We start from the raw sequence: 21,607 nt of genomic DNA on the forward strand, positions 1-21,607 counted from the left end.
GAGTTTAAGGTCAGTGTTTTGTTAACTTCATGCAATATTTTATTAAATAATTTTTGTGTGTTCATGTGTGTGGGTATCCACAGTAGGGATTGGACCTTGGCCCCAGGCGTGTGTGTGTTAACCCAGGGTCAACCTGCCAGTACAGCTAATGATCTTTACTCACATTTTCTTTCTCTTTCTCTTCCTGTTTTTATTTATTTTTATATGTGAGTGTGTGTATGTGTGTGGGGAGGGTGCTGGATACCTGCAGTGGCCAGGAGAGAGTAGAGCTGGAATTCCAGGCATTTGTGAGCTGCCTGATATGAGTGTAGGGATTCTAACTCTGGTTCTTTGTAAGAGCAGCAAGTACTCTTGATTTTTTATTTTTAAGATTTCAGTTTATTTTAAACTGAGGGCCCAAGAGATGGCTTAGTGGGTTAAGGCACCTACTGCTAAGCCCAAGGACCTGAGTTCAATCCCCAGGACCCACATGGTGGAAGGAAAACCAATACCCACAAGTTCCCTTCTGAAATCCATATGTGTGGACACACACTAAATAAAATGTAAGAAAGAAAAAGAAAAGCAAGAGTAGAGGCACTTGCTGTGCAAGCCTGGTAACCAAGTTCAGTCCATGTAAATGTGGAAGGAGAGAACTAATACAAATAATAATAATACACAAATCAGTAAGTTAAAAAAGACCTGCACTCTTCAAACTTCCTACTTGAAGCAGTCTCCAGACATTTTCACATATATTCTCAGGTAAAATTGTTTTGCTTGGAACTAGTACCTGAGAGCAGTTCTTATTTCTCATGTTTCCAGAGTTCTTTTACTTTTAGGGTGCATGTGCATGTTCATACCCTTTCGTTACAATTGAGAATCAGTTTTTCACTCACATTTGTTGCAGTTTTTATGTTTTCCACTATTTTTTATTATATGATACACAAAAAATTTTTACCATTGTAACCATTAAACTTTTTCTTGGCTCTTTTGGAACTTGCTATGTAGACCAAGCTGGCCTTGAACTTTCAGCAATCCTCTTTACTGTCTCCCAAGTGCTGAGATTACAGGTGTGAGCACCACAGTTGGCCATCTTTTTTTTTTTAATTGTATTATTTTTTTAATTTTTAAATAATTTTATACATTCACTTGTATCCCAGGTGTAGCCCACTCCCTCTCCCTCCCATTCCTCCCCTCCCTCCCTCATATCCTCCCTGTCCCCTTCCGAGTCCACTAAGAGGGGTGTCCTGCTCTCCTTCCGTCTGGCCCTAGATTATCAGGTATCTTCAGGATGGTTGCACTGTCCTTATCTGTGGCCTAGCAAGGCTGCTCCTCCCTCAGGGGAGAGGGGAAGCTCATGAGTTGATGTCAGAAACAATTCCTGTCCCCCTTACTAGGGAAACCACTTGGATACTGAGCTACCATGGGCTATGTCTGAGCAGGGGTTGTAGGTTATATCCATGCATGGTCCTTTTTTGAATTAACAGTCTCATAGAATACCCTTGTGCTCAGATATATTTGGACCTTGTGGGGCTCCTGTCCCCTCTAGGATATACTAATTGCTCCTTTCTTCATATGATTCCCTACACTCTGCCAAAGGCTTGGTTATGGGTCACAGCATCTGCTTTGATACACTGCTAGGTAGAACAGTTGGCCATCTTAACCTCTCTGTCTCTGTCTCTCTCTCACAAACAGAGGGGGCGGGCTTGATATGTAGTTTCTGATCTTCCTGCCTTCTTCCAAGTTCTCCCAAGTTTACAGATGCATGCCACCATGCCCAGTTTTATTTTAGTCATTTTCTTTTGTTGAGACAGAGTCTCACTATGTAGCTTTGGTTGGCCTGGAACTCACTGTATAGACTAGGCTACCCTTAGACTTCCAAAGATCTGCTTGTTTCTGTCTTCCAGGTTCTGGGATTAGTGAAATGTGCTATCACACCTGGATCATTTTAAGCATCGTTTCGCTTTTTATTTTTATTTTTATTTATTTTTATTTTTTTCCGAGACAGTTTCTCTGTGTAATCTTGGCTGTCCTGGAATTCTGTAGATAAGGCTGGCCTTGAACTCACAGATTCACCTGTTTCTGCCTCCCCAGTGCTGGGATCAAAGGCGTGTACCACCATTGTCCTGCTCAAGCATTTTTTTTAAAGAGTGTAATTTCTGGCATTAAGTGTATTTCCAAAGTTATACCTCTGTTATCAGTTTACAGAAAGTTTTTCTTGAAAATCGAAACATTTTGAAAATTTTTTGAAGATTGAAGCATTATTTGAAACAGAATCTTAGTACCTATTAAGCAATAATTTCTGAATCTACGATTCTAAGGCCCTTCATAGCCTCTCTTCTGCCGTTTCTTTGATACTTTTTTCCCTGGTATGTTTGCCTGGTCAGCTTACGATGGTCTACTTAAGTAGGGGGCTGAAGAAGGGCATAAAACAATGAAGGCCTGGTTGATGGAGGACTGTCTCCTTAATCAGGCATTCTTGGGGTAGGTGGCCAGTTTTACTGCCATGTTAATGTGTTTTTCCTGTGCTTCTTTTACCTTCAAAGACTTTTTAAAATATTAAATTACATTTATTTATTTGTGCATGAATATGCACACACATGTGCTTCGTTACATGGGTGGAGGTCACAGAACAGCTTGTGGGGGTTGGTTCTCTCTTTACACCATGTGGGTCCTGGAAATTGAATTTAGGTCATTAGGCTTGGTGATCAGCACTTTTACCAGTAGAACCATCTTACTGGCCCTTAATTTTTTTTTAAATTGCTTGCTTTATAGGAGGTTGCAAATTACATTTATAATTAGCAGTTAGTTCCTTGATTGGTGGGGAATAAGGTTTGTGTGTGTGTATGTGGGGGTTGGTTCTTGAGACTGGGTTTCGAAGTTTAACAGCCTGTGGTCTCCTGGACTTGTTTTGTTGACCAGGCTGGCCTGGAACTCACAGAGACCCGCATGCCTCTGCCCCTCCATTGCTGGTATTAAAGGCATGCTCAGGGTTTTGTTAATTCATTCTAAAGTTTTTTTTTTCTCAGTTACAGAGTGTTAGGTCCCACATAGTGGTAGACAAGGAACAGCTCTTTAGGGAGCTAAAAACATAGCCCAAGATAAATTTTCTTTTTCTTCTTTTTTCACCTCAAATATATTTCTGTGTGAGGACACCAGAGTTCCCCCAAACTGGAATTATAGACAGTTGTGAGCTGCCATAAGATTCTGGGAATCGAACTCCTCTGGACAAGTAGCTACTTCTCTTAACTGCTGAGCCATCGCTCTCTTCCCCACAGCCCAAGATAAATTGTACTGAGGCTCTGGACTCACTGATATTCTAAACAGTCAGTCAGTCTTTGCAAACACATCGTCTGTCCACTATTTTTTGTTTAGTTGTTGTTGTTGCTATTTTTCTTCAACACAGGGTTTCTCTGTATAGCTCTGGCTGTCCTGGAACTCACTTTGTAGATCAAGCTGGATTTGAATTCAGAGATCCTCCACTGGGATTTAAATCATGTGCCACTACTGCTCAACCAGAAATTCTTGTTCATACTGTTATATTACCTTTCTTATCTTACAGGTTGCCAACTTTTTTTTCAATACAGTCTTTGTGGTAGTCATAGTTATTTTCTATCTTCAATCTGATAATTTCAAATTCACCATAACTGAGTTTAGTCTTGATGCTTACTTTGTCTCTTTAAGCCGGGGTTTGTTGCTGTTTTTGTTTCTATGCCCTGTAGCATGCCTTTGTTTTTGTTGTTGAAAGCTAGGCATGCTGTATCTAATAACAAACCCTGTGGCTTTTAGTAAGCGGTTTTGCTTTTTGGGTACCAGTGTTGATCAAACTCAGCCTCATCTGCCACACGAGGGCTACCCTTACCAGCTATATCTCCATCTCTAGTGAGGTTTTGTTAAACTGGCTAGGATTAAGGCTGCCATTGATGTTTTTAGATGAAGATAACAGACTTAAATCTCAAGCCCAGGACCTTGCGTATGCTAAGCAGGCACTGAACCACAATTGAGACTTCATAAGTTTCTTCTACTAGGGGGTGGTGGCACATGCTTCTAATCCCAGCACTCTGAAAACAGGCGGATCTCTGTGAGTTCAATTTTGGCCAGCTTGGTCTACTGAGCAAGGTCTAGGGCAGCGAAGAATACATAGAGAAACCCTGTCTTGGAAAAAAAAAAAAAAACAAACAAAACTTTTTTCTGTTTTTCTTTTTCTATTAATTCTTAAGTAACAGTATCTTATTTTGGAGATATCTTAGATTTAATTTACCACTGTTATACTATAATCTTCTTGATGCGATGGTAGGGAATGTAGGAGTCCTTCATAATTAAATCTGATGTTTCCCTTGAAATAAGGGCTCAGTCTGTAGCCCAGGCTGGTCTTGGACTCCTGGCAGTCCTTCAGTGTTGGCTTGGGAATTCTGGGACTGTAGTGGGAACTGAAATCTGATTTTATTGTTGTCCCAAGTTTCTGGTTTATTTTATTTCATTATTTAAAAAAAATGGTGTGTATAGGTGTTTTGCCAGCATGTATGTCTGTGCACCATGTGTACACCTGTGGCCAGATAGGAACATTGGATCCTCCGGAACTGAAGTTGTAACAGACTCTTCTGAGCTACCTTGCAGAGGCTTGGAATTATACAGGGCTCCTCTTAAAGAGGAGCCAGTGCTCGTAACCCCTGAGCGGTCCCAAGTTGATGGTTTTGACCTTCGGAGATATTTTCTCAGTCATATCCACTAGGTGAAACAGGAAAGCAACAAAAGTCTGGGATTACTTTATTGCCTTCCTGCCAAGAGGGCAGATAATGCTCTGGGCATATTTTGAGCTGGTTACTTTCCCTTATTTCTGATCAAGGCATGAGGCTTATGCTTCAGATTGTTCCAGTGAAATCTTCCTAAAAACCTGAGGGTAGTTCCTGGAAGTAAAAATCAGGAAAATAATGGGTATTCTTTAAGACTGAGGCCACAGTACTGTTTTCATTTTTTTCTCTATGATTTACTCTTTTGTGCATTGATGTTTTGCCTGCATTTATACTTGTGTGAGGGTGTCAGGTCCTCTGGCTCTGGAGTCACAGACAGTTGTGAGCAGCCATATAGGTGTTAGGAATCGAACCCAGGTCCTCTGGAAGAACATCCAGTACTCTTAACCACTGAACCATCTCTCCAGCTGTTGCTACAGGTTTTTTTTTTTAACTCTTTACTCAATCCATCCTTGGCTTCTAGCAACTTGTCAGAGAGAGACTTATCTGTTTCAGGCAAACAATGGCTTCTTATATTTGCTTGTCTCTAGGGTTTCCATGGTATGTGTGTGTGTTGTTTTGCCCTGGACCTGAGATCTGATGGATCTAAGATAAGCTAATAATTCCCAGTTTGTCCACTTTTCCCCCCTCAGTCTCCCTCGAAGAATGAATTAGAAACTGTTCCTAACAAAAGACTAAGAACACAAAAGTGTTTCACAAATATTTTAAACAAATAAGAGCACCAAAAAAATAAAGCAACATTTTGTACAGAGCAATAGATAATTATTATAAACTTAGGGTTAGAATGTTCTCATTGATAAAGATCATGCTTACTATGTTATGTAAGGCCTCCAGCTCAAAATAAAGCCAGCTAGGACATACAGAACACCCATGTGGTAGCACATAACTCAGTTCCAGAGGATCCAATGTCTCCCTCTGGCTCTTCCAGCACTAGGCACACACCGGATGCGGTTACCATGTGCCTAAAACACCTATAGGTTCTAATTCATCTTTTTGTGGTGCCAAGTATTGAACTCAAGGCCTCATACACATGCTATTCTGCTGAGTTTCATCTCCAGTATAGGAACTGAGATGATTTTTGTTGTTGTTGTTTGTTTTTCAAGACAAGGTTTCACTGTACAACAGCTCTGTCTGTCCTAGAATTGCTTTGTAGACCGGGCTGGCCTCAAACTCACAGAGATCTGCCTTACTTTGTGCCCCCAAGTTCTGGGATTAAAGGTGTATGCCATCACTGCCTCACTGAGATAATTTTATAAATTGTTAGCATCCCGTCTTGTTACTGTGCTTACTAAGTAGTGTAATTAGGCACAGTAGCCTTGGCGTGAAAAATAAAGCTTGAGACTTAGTTAAGTTACTTGTTTATAAATATTTTATTAAAATCAAAAAGCCTGGAGAGATGGCTCAGAGGTTAAGAGTACTTGCTACTCTTGTAGAGGACTCAAGTTTGGTTCCGAATATCCACATAGCACCTTACAACTTTCAAAAACTCCAGCTTCAGAACATCCAGTACCTTCTGGCTTCTCTGAGCATCAGGCATACATAACTTAGATAAAACACTTGTATGTGTATGTATATATGTACGTATATGTGTATATGCATAAATGTATGTATGTATGTGTGTATGTATGTATAATAGAAATACATAAACTAAAAAAAAAACAGTGAGGATTTAAACAAGACTAATAAAAACGATAAAGAGCAAAGATTAAAACATTTGGGACACGAGGCAGTAGTGGCTCATTCCTTTAATCCCAGCACTCTGGAGGCAGAGGCAGGTGGATCTCTGAGTTTGAGGCTAGCCTGGTCTACAGAGCGTGTTCCAGGACAGCTATGGCTGTTCCACAGGGAAACCCTGTCCTCCCCCCAGTTTGGAGACAAAGTAGGCATGGCAGTCCTAAAGTCCATTTGGCAGGGATAGGAGGGTCAGAGGTTCTCAGTTGTTCTCACCTACATACTTGAGTTTGAGAACAGCCTGGGGTACACAAATTTATGTCTTAAAAACAGTGGTGACAATAATACCGCTGCCTTCAGGACAAAAAAACAAAAAGCCCCTTAAGCAAACCCACGGACGTTTGGAAGCAATGTGCATTTAAGTAGTCAGAGTTGGGAGGGGTACCTATAAAGATAACTAACTGCCTTTTCATTCTTTAAGAAAACAGTTTTGTGCAGTTAGTGCACTGAGTGCAAAGCAATGCATATGTTAGGCATGGGCTCTGCTGGTTCAACTACTGTGCTTTATCCCCAGCCCCTATTACTCATTAATTTTTATTGGTGAGTCTTTTAGGTTCCCCGAAAGGGTGCAGCACAGGATTGGATGTGTTTGGAGTTGCACATCCTGATTTTTTTCAGAGCGATTAAAAGTGGGAACAATAATTCTCTTAATTGCATTTTGTAAATAAGGGTCTCTGAGCTTTGGTTTTCTGTAATAAGATTCTTTTGGATTTTAAATCTGGTCAGTATGTATAAAATGCACATTAAAATTTGATAAGGGTTTATGAAGAACTTTCTCCAGCATTTATTACCCCCCCCTTTTGGTGTTTTGAGATAGGGTTTTTATAGGAGAGCTTTGACTCTTCCTAGAACTCATACTCTAGATGAGGCTGACCTCAAACTCACAGAGATCTGCCTGCCTCTGTCTTCCAAGTGCTGGGATTAAAGACATGTGCCACTACCACTGACTGGCCAGCAGCTGCTTGTCCAGTGGTTGATCTTCAGTGGCATAGAGAAAAATGCCTTATTTGGTAGGAAATAAAATCAAAGCATTAAAAAACATCTCCAGATGGGTGTGTGTGGCTGGAGAAAAGGCTCAGTAGTTAAGAGCTCTTATTCCCCACTCTTGCAGAGAACATAGATTCACTTCCCAGTACATGGCAGTTCACAATGTGTAACTCCAGGTGCACAGGAGCTGATGCCTCTTCTGACCTCCATGAGCTCCTGAATGCATAAATGTAAAAGAAATATTTGTAAAAGTCACAGACTGGCTCGAGTGATGGCATGGTGGTTAAAAGCAATTGTTCTTCCTGCAGAGGACCCAGGTTACATTCCCATCACCCACATGGTAGCTCTTCTCTTTTTATTTTATTTTATTTTTTCCTGAGACAGGGTTTCTGTCAAACTCTCTTTGTAGACCAGTCTGGCCTCAAGCTCAGAAAGATCTATTTGCTTCTGTCTCCACATGCACCTTCAAACAAGGCCAATCTAATCCTTCTCAATTGCTAATAAAAAGGAGATCCACCAAAGAAAATAACGGCGCAGATGAAGAAGTTAAGCCATACAGAGCCAGGTTTGGTGGTACACACTGTTAAACCCAGCACTTGGGAGACAGAGGAAGTGTGAACCTCTGAGTTTGAGGCCAACCTGCTCTACAGAGTGAGTTCCAGGACAGTTAGAGCTATACATAGAAACCCTGTCATGAAAAACAAAAACAAAACCGACTAAGCAAAAAAGTCACATAAACCATGCTAGTTATGCTTTTAAAATGGTGGTTAACCACGCTGTCACATTTTCACGGTAATATTTCACAACTTTTAAATTAAATGCCACATTCATTTTTAGTCCTTTACGTAAAGTTTGATAATTATCCACGTCTATTTGAGATGAAGCTGTTAATACCTTTCTATTACACTAACTGCACACAAGGAAGGCCATGACGATACAAACCAAGGAAGAGAGTTCTCCCAAAGTTGCAGTGGGAAGGAGCATATGCAGCTGGTCCCATACACATGAATGGCTTTCTCTGCTATAGGAAATACATGCAAGCAGAAGGAAGGGAGATGTGTAAACAGGATCTTGGAGGGAAAATAGTCGACACAATACATGCATTTAACGTTCAGCCCCTCTGCTGCCTCACCATCTTCTCATGCACCATGTAGGATCCATAGTGGCTGCATGGTGAAGCTTTCTGTCTTTGTAGGAGTTTTCATTTGGTGAGTTAAGTTCAGGAATGGTCTCACCAAAAGCCATTTTAGTCAGTGTACTGGCAAGAGTAAAATACAAAAATGTTAAGAATTAGCTTGAGGTGGACTAGGTTTGGAGGCTATGTCTTGTCACTTCGGGTCCTTCGATGACTTGAAACTTACTATTTGGACCAGATTGGTCTCTACTTCAGAGGTTTACTTGCCTCTGTCTCCAAAGTGCTGTTATTAAAGGTGTATGATCCCCTGAAGCTGGAATGGTTGTGAGGTACCTTACATGGATGCTAGGAACTGAATTTGAAATCTTGGCAAAATCAGTGAAGTGCCCTTAACCGTTAAGTAATTTCTCAAGCCCCATTTCCTATTGTTTTTAATCAGTTCTAACTTCTCATCAAGAGGCTTAGGCTTCTTTCCCATTGTTGATGGCTCTCTGGAGGACCAATGACCTCTGACTGCATTTTTCCACGATTTATTTTTAATTGTGTATGTGTTCATGTGTGTGTGCACAAGAGTGCAGGTGTCCTGAGAGGACAGAAGGGGATGTCAGATTCTTTGGAACTGGAGAAACAAGCAGTTGTAAGCCTCCTGCAGTGGGTGCGAGGAACTGAGTGGGTCTTTTGCAAAATGAGTACAGGTACACATGCTTCAACCATTGATCCACATCTCCAGCCCCTGACAATACTCTTCTAGGCTAGTAAGAGCAGGCTGTGCTTGTCCTCCTTGGATACTGCGGTGCTGAGTTTGATTATAGGCCTCAGGAAGATGGTCATGTGGTTGTATGAATGAGGGCAAGTACTGGTTCTAATCTCTGAAGAATCCCCTTGAGCATCTCTAATCTTAGAGCTATAATCTTATCAATTTCCTTTTGTTTTGTTTTTGTTTTTGAGACAGGGTTTCTCTGTTTAGCCCTGGTTGTCCTGGAATTCTCTCTGTTGACCAGGCTGGCATTGAACTCATATGCATGCTAGGCGAGAGCCCTATGATTTCTTTTGTCTTTTTTTGGCCTGATACTTAAATGTTTATATCTATATTTTCACGTTAGTTTGCTTCTTAAATTTTGATTGTGTTTTTTTGAAAGATGTATACAGTTTTCTCTTACATTTTTAATACATATGTATTTTCTTGAATTCCTGTCCTGACTTGGGGTGTTTTTTTACTGAGATTCAATTCATACGGCACAAAACACCATTTTAGCGGTTTAAAAATACAAAAAGTTCAGTGTTTAAATAAAGTGAAAATATAGGTGTAGTTCAAAGAATTTATTTTTGAGGCAGGATCTCATGTATCCCAGGCTGGTCTTAAACTCACACCACGTAGCTAAGAATGATCTTGAGCTTCTGGTCGTCTTCTTTCTAACTACTGATATCTACCATATCCAGTTTAATGGTCCCATGTGGTGCTCGGACTTTGCATGCTAGTCGAACAGTCTACCAACTAAGCTACATCCTTAGCCTCTATGATATTTTTTCTTATCATAAAAGGGATTCTGTATATCTTCTAATTCTCCAATTCGTCCATGTCCCCTCAATTGGCATTTTACTTTTTGTCTCAATGGACTTGCCTATTTTTGATATATAAACAGAGAAGTTTAAGTCTTCTAATGTGAGGTGTTGTGTCTGCCTTCTTTAACATTGGCACTTTTATAGGACATTCATGTTTAACATATTAGTATTTCATTCCATTTTATTGGAGTGTAATATTCCATGGATGATATTACATCTTATTTATTCGTGTATCTGTTGATACATATTTGGGTACATTTGGAAATTATTATGTTGCTTTGAGTAATTTCTTACACATTTTTTGATGGATTAGCATGTGGTTTCATTTCTTTTGAGTATATTTTGGGAAGTAAGATTGCTGCCTCATTGTGTTACTCTGTGCTTAGCATTTATTCAGTACTGGGAAACAAACTCAGGACCTTGTATATAACAGGTCATACTTTTTTCCCACAGTGCCTGTACCATTTTGCATTCCTTTTTGTTTTCTGACACAAGGTCTCATAGCCCAGGCTGCCTTGTACTCCTTATTTAACACCTTGAGCTCCTGATCTGCCTGCCTATACCTCTGCAGTGCTGGGATTATAAATTTATGCCACTTTGCTGCTGATCCAATATGTGTGGTGCTGATGATCCTAGCTAGGGCCTCATGCATACTAGGCAAGCACTTTACCAACTGAGCTATATCTCCAGTCCCATTTACAGGCAATGTATATGGAGTCTAACTCTCTGTAGCCAGCCTTGCCAACATTTAAAAAAAAGTTATTCATTTTATTGAGCATAAATGGTTTCTTTTTTTTTATTTTTTTGTTTTTTATCAGTTACATTTTATTAACTCTGTATCCCAGCCGTGTCCCGATCCCTCATTCCCTCCCAGTCCCTCCCTCCCTCCCTCCCTCATCTCCACCGTGCCCCTTTCCAAGTCCACTGATGGGGGGACCTCCTCCCCATTCAACTGATCCTGTTTTATCAGGTATCTTCAGGACTGGCTGCAAAGCCCTCCTCTGTGGCCTAACAGGACTGCTCCTCCCTTCGGGGGTGGGGAGACCAAAGAGCCAGTCATTGAGTTCCTGTTAGAAATAGTCCTTGTTCCCCTCACTTTGGGAAACCAATTGGTTACTGAGCTACCACAGGCTACATCTGAGTGGAGGTTCTAGGTTATATCCATACATGGTCCTTGGTTGAATGTCAGTCTCAGAAAAGACCCTGTGCCCAGGAATAGTGCTTCCTCCAGACCCAGCTATACCACTGCTAGGTATATACCCAAAGTTTGTTCAAGTACACAAAAAGGACACTTGCTCAACCATGTTTATAGCAGCTCTATTTGTAATAGCCAGAACCTGGAAACAACCCAGATGTCCATCAGCGGTGGAATGGGTACAGAAATTGTGGTATTTTTATACAATGGAATACTACTCAGCAATCAAAAAGGAGGAAATCATGAAATTTGCAGGCAAATGGTGGGATCTAGAAAAGATCATTCTGAGTGAAATATCCCAGAAGGAGAAAGACAAACATGGGATATACTCACTTATATAGACCTATAAGATATGATAAACATAATGAAATCTATACACCTAAAAAAGATAATCAATTGAGCGGACATGGGGTAAGATGATCAATCCTCGTTTAGATAGACAGATGGGATGTGCATTGAACATATGACAGGAGTCTACTGAGCGCATCTGAAAGACTCTAACTAGCAGTGTTTTCAAAGCAAAGACTCATGACCAAACCTTTGGCGCAGAGTACAGGGAATCATAAGAAAGAAGGGGAGTTAGTCTGATGGGGAAAGGATAGGAGCTCCACAAGGCATAAATGGTTTCTTATGTGATTTTGATTTTGATTTTCATTGTCATTGTGTGTGTGTCTATATCTATCTATCTATCTATCTATCTATCTATCTATCTATCTATCTATCTATCTATCTATTGTGTGTATCTATCTCTATCTCTATCTCTATCTCTATCTCTATCTCTATCTCTATATCTATATCTATATCTATATCTATGTCTATATCTATCTATATCTATATCTCCATCCATCCATCTTGTATGTAGCCCTGGCTGTCTTGAAATTTGCTCTGTAGACCAGCCTACCCTAAAAACTCATGGAAGTCTCTGCCTCCTGAGTGCTGGATTTCCTGGAATTAAAGGCGTGTGCCTACCACACCTGATTTTGAAAATAATTTCTATTAAAAGTTACTTATGTGTATATGTGAATGTATGCCACATGTGTGTCAGTACACAAGGAAACCAGAATAGGGTCTCAGATCCCCTGGAGCTGGAGCTCCAGAGTGCCTGATGCTGGGTGCTTGGAATTCTGTTGGGGTCCTCTGGAAGAAGAGCAGTGCTCTTAACCATGAGTCATCTCCTCAGCCTCCCAATCTCTTTTTACATTTATTTGTTTATTTACTTATTTACGTGTGTGTACCATAGTGCACATGTGGAGGTCAAAGGACAACTTTTAGGAATCATTGCTCTTCTGGAGATAGAGCTTAGGTTCTCAGACTTGGTGTCAAATACCTTTACCTGCAGAACTGTCTTGCTGTCCCAGAGTGATATTTTGAAAATACTACATTTGGAGCTGGAGAGATGGTTCAGTGGTTAAGAGCACTGATGGTTCTTGTAGAGCTCCTAGGTTTGATTCCCCCACATGATATTTCACAACCAGATGCAGCTCCAGTTTGAGGGCATCTGATATCCTCTTCTGGCTTCTTTGGGCACCAGGCTCCCATGTGTACAGACATATACAGGAAAAAACATACCCATAAACGTAAAATAAAGTAATACTAATTTGGAAAACATTTAAATATATTTCATTAATTTAGTGGGTGCACTTGTATGAGTGCCTTTGTGTGTGTGCTTCTCTCTTTGTGTGTGTATGGTGTTGTCATGGGTGTACCTTGGTATGTATGGAGGTTAGAGGACACTTTCACAAACTTCGTTCTCTTTTTCAGCCATGTGGTTTCTTCTTGGCCACAAGTCCCTTTACCTATTAACCCATCTTGCTTGTCTCTTTCCCATTTTTATGGACTAGTATGAGAAAAATCGCTGTTAGCTTTACTTTAGAAGTCTACTAGAATTTGGCAGTAAATCTTCATGGTCCTGTCAAGGCTTTTCTTTGTTGGAGACTATTACCGCTTCAATCTCACCTGTTACAAATCTGTTTAAATTGTGTCTTCTCTTATTTACTTTTGGAAACCATATGTATTTAGGAATCTATCCAGTAATTCTAGTTTTCCTAGCTCTTTGGAATATAAATTTTCAATTTTTTTTCCTAAGCATCCTCTGTATTTAAGTATTTCTTCCTTTCCTTTTTCTCCTCCTCCCCCTCCTCCTCCTTTTCCTTGTTCTCTCTTTTTGGTTTTTCCAGACAGAAATCGCCCTATGTAGAACGTTGTCTGTCCTGGAACTTGCTCTCACAGAGATCTGCCTACCTCTGCCAAGCAGGTATTAAAGGGGTTCGACACCGTGCCTGGCAACCTTAGTCAGTTATGAAACAGCTTAATAGTTTTTGCTGTAAAGGATTATTCTATTATTGGTTTCCTAAAAGTCTGTATTCTTCCAAATCTTCTTCTACGATGTATTCATCTTAGTATCAGTCTATTATACAATCACTCTGTGCTAAGCAGAAGATAGAATAATTAAAAACTAATGACACAGCTAAGACAGTAAGTAAACATAGTTGCTAAATTACTGATTTTCTTGTGTAAAGGAAGAAAAATGTTCCATATTTTGTATGTGGCATGTTTCAGCTTTCTTAAAAAGTTTCACTTTGTGTTAATTTATTTTTAAATGTAACTTATATTTAATCATATCATATTCACCATATTGAAAGATTTAAATATCTTGGAAATGTTTAGTAAATAGTATCAGCATTTTCTGCAAGTGATATTTTGAGCCTGTCCATGCGCATATGCGTAGATAGTGTTATTTGTGTATTTATATACTCAGCAAAACAAAATTCATTGCTTTTAATGTTGATTTTGAGCATGTATATCCTCATAAGACTATAGAATAGGCTTCACAGTTTGTTAGAGGTTTATATTTATTATAAGGAAATTGTTAAAATTTTGTTTTGGTAGTGAAAGCAAGTTGAATACATTGGTGCAGAAGCTTCATGACTTCCTAGCACATTCATCAGAAGAATCTGAGGAAACGTGTTCTTCTCCACGACTTGTAATGAGCCAAAACTCAGGTACGTTGAAGTTGACAGTGCTGTTTGTACTTCTTTTTTTACTTATTTTTATTCATTTGTTTTAAAGATTTCTTCTTAAGTGTGTGATGTATGTGAGTTAATATTTATGAGCACTACATGTATGCCATTGTCTAAGAGGCCTGAGGATTGGATTCTTCTGCATCATACTTTCAGATTCCGCAGGTGGTTGTGAGCTACTTGATGAGGGATGAGGGTGCTGGGAACCGAATCTGAGTCCTCTACAAGAGCAGCAAATAGCTGAGTCAGCTCTCTAGTCCCTCATTAATTATTCAGGTATGGAGCACCCACTCAATTTGTAGAAAAAAAAATGATTAGCAAGTTTAAAGAAGTCCTTATTGAACATTTTTGCTAGTATCTGCTGTAAGATTTTAATTTTTAAAGGAAAAATGTTAAATTTGTAAACTGATGGATGCTTAGAGAATGAAACGCTTAATACTGTTTGCTATATAATGGAAGTTTCTGGTGGAAGAGATGATACATAGATAAGAATTAGGAGCAGTATTTGCAAGAACTCAAGACTTTAAGCAGGCTGGACAAGTGTTCTGCAACTGTATCTCTAATCAAGTATAGAAATAGTTTAATCCAGTGTATTAGATTAGTTTAATCTTGTGTATTAGAATTTAAATAGTTGTTATTTAATAATGTCACTCAGTGAAGTTGGACATAGTGTCCCACACCTAATTCCAGTACTCAATAGCCAAATAGGTTATGACAGGAGGATGGCCCTGAGCGTAAGGCTGACATGGATTACACATACACTAAGTATTAGTCCAGCCTGGCTCTAGTCAAACTTTTTCTTTTTAAAACAACAAGAAAACCCCAAATAAAACAAAATAAAAAAATTCTAAATGGATTTGGTCAAAATATTTTTATGTAACATTAATTGACATTTATTCTTTTCCTCCTTTACTTATTTTAAGACATGTTTTTTAGATAGAATGTTACTGTATGTCTCAGGCTGTCTTTGAAATTGTGGTCCTCCTACAAAAGAAAACAAGCACACAAATACAAAATCTCCACCAACTCCACAATAATAGGAACTAGCAATTATTGGTCACTAATATCTTTTAATATCAGTGGTCTCAACTCTCCAATAAAAAGACACAAACTAACAGATTCGTTGAAACAAAATCCAGCATTCTGCTGAATTCAAGAAACATAACCTCTGCAACAAAGATAAATAATACCTCAGAGTAAAGGGCTAGAAAAAAGTTTTCCAAGCAAACAGACCCAAGAAGCAAGCTGGAGTAGCTATCCAAATATCTAATAAAATAGACTTTCAACCAAAAGTAATAAAAAGATTGAGAGGGACACTATTCTCATCAAAGGAAAAATCCACCAGGAGGACATCACAATCATGAACATCTGCACCAAACACAAGAGCTCCTGCATTTGTCAAAGAAACATTATTAAAGTTTAAATCACACACTGTTCCCAACACCTTAATAGTGGGAGACTTCAACATTCAACTCTGCCAGAGGACAGATCATTGAGACAGAAGCTAAACAGAGAAATGGTAACACTTGAAGAGGTCTTAAGTCATATGGACCTAATAGATGTCTACAAAGCCTTTCTCCCGAACACAAAAGAGTATACCTCTTCTCAGCACCTTATGGAAGCTTTTCCAAAATTGACCTTATATTCGGGCAAAAAGCAAGCATCAGCAGATACAAGAAGATTGAAATAATCCCATGTATATTATCAGACCACCATGGTCTAAAAGTAGACTTCAACATTAACAGAAATAGCAAAAAAACCCTACAAACACATGGAAACTGAACAGCTCTCTACTAAATGACAACTAGTTCGGGAAGGAAATAAAGAAATTAAAGACTTCCTAGAATTCAATGAAAATGAAGGTACCACTTACACTAACTTACGGGACACAATGAAAGCAGTGCTAAGAGGAGAGTTCATTGCATTAAGTGCCTTCACAAAGAAATTCGAGACATCTTATACAAGCAACTTAATGGCACACCTAAAATCATTTGGGGGAAAAAAAAAAAAGCAGATACACCCAAGAGGAGGAGACTGCTGGAAATAATCACACTCAGTGCCGAAATCAACAAATGAGAAACAAAGCAAACAATTAAAAGAATCAATGAAACCAAGAGCTGGTTCTTTGAGAAAATGAACAGATAGACAAACCCTTAGCCAAGCTAACTACAAGGTAGAGGGACACTGTTCAAATTAACAAAATCAGAAATGAAAAGGGGGCCATGACAGCAGACACTGAGGAAATCCAAAGAATTGTTGGATCCTACTTCAAAAGCCTATATGAAATAAAATTTGAAAATGTAAATAAAACAGACCATTTTCTTGATAGATTCCACTTACCAAAGCTGAATCAAGATCAGGTAAATAAATAGTCCTATATCTCTTAAGGAAATAGGAGCTATCATCAAAAGTCTCCCATCCAAAAAAAAACTGCAGGGCCAGACGGTTTAAGTGAAGAATTCTACCACACCTTCAAAGAAGAACTGACACCAATACTGTTCAAACTATTCCACAAAACAAACAGAAGGAACATTACCAACCTCATTCTGTGAGGCCACTGTCACCTTGATACCTAAACCTCACCAAAGACACAACAAAGAAAGAAAATTTCAGACCTATATTGCTTATGAACATTGATGCAAAAATACTCAGTACTCACAAAACAAATTCAAGAATATATCAAAGATACCATCCACTATTGCCAAGAAGGATTCATCTCAGGAATACAGGGGTGGTTCATTATATGGAAATCTATCAATGTATTCCACCACATAAACAAACTAAAAGAAAACAAACAAACAAAAAAAAAAACCCACATGATCTACTTAGATGCCGAAAAAGCATTTCACAAAATCTTAACATCTGTTCATGTTTAAAGTTGTGGAGAGATCAGGGATACAAGGCACATACCTAAACATAGTAAAAGCAATATACAGCAAGCCTATAGCCAAAATCAAACTAAATGGAGAGAAATTTAAATCCATTTCACTGAAATCAGGGACAAGGCAAGGCTGTCCACTCTCTCCATATCTCTTCAACATACTTCTTGAAGTCGTTGGTAGAGCAATAAGGCTCAAGGTATTTCAAATCAAAAAGGAAGAAGACAAAGTATCACTATTTACAGATGAAATTCTACCATGGAAGCCCTAAATAAAGCAAAGTGGCTGGATACAGAATTAACTCCAAAAAAAAAAAGGAAAAGAAAAAATCAGTAGCTCTCCTGTATAAGAAATACAAAAGGGCTGAGAAAGAAATTAGGCAAACTGTAACCTTCACAATAGCCACAAAGGACATAAAGTACCTTGGTGTGACTTGAACCAAGCAAGTGAAAGATCAGTTTAAAAAAAAACTTCAAGTCTCTGAAGAAAGAAATTGAGGAAGATATCAGAAGATAGAAAGATCTCCCATGCTCATGGATTAGTAGGATTAACACAGTGAAAATGGCCATCCTGACAAAAGCAATCCACAGATTCAATGAAATTCCCATCAAAATATCAAGGCAATTCTTTACAGACCTTGAGCGAACAATTCTCCATTTTGTATGGAAAAACAAAAGAACCCAGAATTACTAAAACAATCATGTACAACAACAGATCCTCTGGAGGTATCTTCATCCCTGATCTAAAGCTGTACTACAGAGCAATAATAATGAAAACTGCATGGTACTGGCGTAGAAACAGGCTGGAGGATCAATGGAACCGAATAGAAGACTTAGAAGTAAGTCCATTCACCTTCAAATACCTGATTTTTGATAAAGAAGCCAAAACCATATAATGCAAAAAGATAGCATCTTCAACAAATGGTTCCGGTCTAACTAGAAGTCCACATGTAGAAGAATGCAAATAGACAAAGAACTATCACCCTGCACAGAATTAAAGTCCAAGTGGATCAAAGACCTCAACATTAACCAGACATTGAATCTGTTAGAAGAGAAAGTGGAAAAGGGCCTTGAACTCACTGGCACAGCATACAACTTCCTCAACAGAATACCAACTGCACAGGCTCTAAGATCAACAATCAGTAAATAGGACCTCATGAAACCGAACAGCTTCTGTAAAGCAAAGGACAGTGTCATAAGAACAAAATGACAGCCTACAGATTGGGGAAAGATCTTCATCAAATCTACATCTGACAGAGGGCTAATATCCAGAATATATAAAGAACTCAAGAAGTTAAACATCCAAAAATCAAGTAATCCAATTAAAAAATGGGGTACAGAGCTAAACAGAATTCTAAATAGAAATATCTAATGACAGAGACATTTAAAGAAATGCTCAACGTCCTTAGTCATAATGGAAATGCAAATCAAAACAACCCTGAGATTCCATGTCACACCCATCAGAATGATCAAAAACTCAAGAGACAACACATGCTGGAAAGGATGTGGAGAAAGGGAACCCTCCTCCATTGCTGGTGGGAATGTAAACTTGTACAAACACTTTGGAAATCAGTCTGGCACTCTGTCAGACAATTAGGAATAGTGCTACCTCAAGATCCAGCTATACCACTCCAAAGGATGCTAAACCATTCAACAAGGACATTTGATCAGCTATGTTCATAGCAGCGTTATTCATAATAGCCAGAATCTGGAAACAACCTAGATGTCCCTCAACTGACTAATGGATACAGAAGTTGTGGTACATTTACACAATGGATTTCTCCTCAGCAATTAAAAACAAGAAATCATGAAATATGCAGGCAAATGGATGGAACTAGAAAAGATCATCCTGAGTGAGGTATCCCAGAAGCCAAAAGACAAATATGGTATATACTCACTTATAAGTGGATATTAGTCATATTATATAGAATAAACACTAAAAGCTATAGTCCTAAAGAAGCTAAACAGTAAGGAAGACCCAAGGAAGAGGCTGAACCCTCATTCAGAAGGGCAAACAGGATAGATGTTGGAAGTAGGAGAAGACAAGAAACATGAAATGAGTCTTCCACAGGGTCCCTCTGAAAGACTACCCATCAGGTTATCAACGGAGATCCTGAGACTCATAGCTCACCTTTGGCCAGAGTTCAGGAAACCTTATGGAAGAAGATGGAGATAGAAAGACCTCTAAGAGACAGGAACTCTACAAGGACACCAACAGATTCAAAAAACCTGGGTTCAGGGGAACCTGCAGAAACCGATAATCTAACCAAGGATAATTCATATAGAGGATGTAGAACCTGTGCTCCTATGAAGCCCATAGGGTGCTCAATTTTGTAGTGGGTACCCTAGAACGGGAGCAGGGGCTATCTCTGAAATGAACTCAGTGACTGGCATTTTGATCATTCCCCCTGTGGGGTACAGCCTTGTCAGGCCACAAATGAAAAAGATGCAGCCAGTCCTGATGAGCCCTGATAGTCTAGTGTCAGAACTTTTTAAAGAGCAAAACTTTAAGAGGAAATTTTGTAACCTTTCCAGAACAAAAATGCTGTTCCTTCCAAAGGAACAGCAGTAGCACTGTAGTCCCTCTTCTTAGATGACCATGGCTTGTGTCAAGTTGACCTTCTCCCCCCCAAAAAAAAAATCTCACCAGAAGAATATGCTTTTCTCAATTACATCACAGGGCATATGGTTTCATTTGCCCCTATGTTTATGATGTTAAATTAGGTTATTTGCTTATGCTAGTAATGTTTGTAGTTTGTTGAGTACTCTAAGATTAGGATTTATTCTTTTGTAACTAATAGTTACAGTAGGAAGATTTTGAGATTTTTTCTTTTTTTGTAATCAAAATTTAAATTAGCTGGGCTTGCTGGCACACACTTTTAATCCCAGGAAGAGGCAGTCAGATTTCTGTGAGTTTGAGACTAGCTTGGTGTACAAAGAAAGTTCCAGGACAGGCAGGGTTATTACACAGAGAAACGCCATATTGAAATACAAGGAAAAAAAAAAACAAACAAAACAAAACAAAAACCCCCAAAAAACCCCTTAATATTGTTTTCTATTCCAAATGATGGTGGTAGGTGGCTCAGACCACCCGTGTTTCTCATCTCATAGTTTTGTAAGTTAGGAATCTGGTGGGCTTTGGTGAGCTTTTCTTGGTAAATCACAAGACAAAGTCAAGGTGTCAGCAGCATATTGTTCCTTTACAGCTTGTGGAAAGCTGTGTCCCCAAATTTCTTTACAGTTTGGGCAGAATTCAGTTCTCTCTTCATAAAAATGAGACCACCTGCATTCATGTCTGTTGGCCACGATCATTGTTCTAAGCTTCTCTCACCTGTCTGCAATTCTTTTCATGTAGCCCGTTTTGGCAAGGACAGCACAGTCAAAAGACAATGGTGTCTTTGTCATGCCTTCAATCTTTTTTTTTTTTTAACTCTTTCACTTGTTGCTTTTCTTGGTCTTTGCTAATAGGTAGATATTTAAAAGATAGACCCTTGCCATGAAACCCTAGCTTGCCTGGGACCTGCTGGTCTAGAACTCAGGATGTGTGCTATCATGCCCACCTGGTCTGAAATTTCTGTTTCTAAGGTCTCAAGGAATTAGATTAAGCTGCATTTTTCACTTTTTCCTGATAATACCTCTCTCTCTTTCTCTCTCTCCATTTATTATTTATTGATGGTTTTTCGAGATAGGGTTTCAATGTATAGCCCAGGCTGTCCTGGAACTAACTCTGTAGACCAGGCTGTCCTGAACTCCCAGAGATGTGCCTGCCTCTGCCTCCTGAGTTGTGAGATTAAAGACATGTGCCACCACCTCAGTTTTATGGTCAGTGGTACCAATTTGTATTTATGATTGTGAGCCTAACCTTTAATAGCTGAGCCACCTCTCCAGCCCAGGTACCAATTTATAACAGCAGTTGTGGTAGTAAAGCCGTGATCAGAGATTGGGGAACTGAGGTTAGGGAATCTCGCTGTGCATTCCTAAATAGTCTGTATATCACAAGGTCTATTCATTGCCTGGTAATTTATTGCTGCCATTATTGGTTGAAATATTACTAAGGTAGGGTTTTATGATTTATCCCCTATGTGTTTATTAGTATATAACAATTCTCTATTTCCTATTAATATTGTTACTATAATTCATTTAAAATTTTTATCATATTTATTAGTTTTCATATGTGTATGTTAATGAATATGTATACACTTGTTTGCCATAGCATACTTGTGGTGGTCAAAGGACAACTTGGAGGACTCATTTTTTTCCTTCCACCTTTTGGGACCCCAGGGATTGTATTTAGGTTGTCAGGCTTAGAAGCAAGTGTCTTTATTCACTGAGTTATCATACCAGTTCTCTTTTTGACAGTTGAATTGTACA

At 39.0% G+C, this 21,607-nt stretch overlaps 1 protein-coding gene across 8 annotated transcripts in view; it reads left to right on the forward strand.

Moving 5' to 3' along the window:
• Positions 1–21,607, forward strand: part of Atrx (ATRX chromatin remodeler) — a 156,253-nt gene that overhangs the window by 16,823 nt on the left and 117,823 nt on the right. For 4 of the 8 annotated variants that reach the window (XM_060374617.1, XM_060374615.1, XM_060374618.1 and 1 more), the window contains exon 2: positions 14,228–14,340. The exons of 2 other annotated variants lie outside the window; for them this stretch is intronic. In XM_060374617.1, coding sequence (XP_060230600.1) covers positions 14,228–14,340 — 113 coding nt within the window. Of the gene's footprint in view, positions 1–13,515; positions 13,593–14,227; positions 14,341–21,607 lie in introns of all 8 variants that reach the window. 2 more of the 8 variants (XM_060374619.1, XM_060374620.1) reach the window with 1 other exon arrangement.

Source organism: Meriones unguiculatus, chromosome X, assembly GCF_030254825.1.
Source record: "Meriones unguiculatus strain TT.TT164.6M chromosome X, Bangor_MerUng_6.1, whole genome shotgun sequence".
NCBI classification, from domain to species: Eukaryota; Metazoa; Chordata; class Mammalia; order Rodentia; family Muridae; genus Meriones; species Meriones unguiculatus.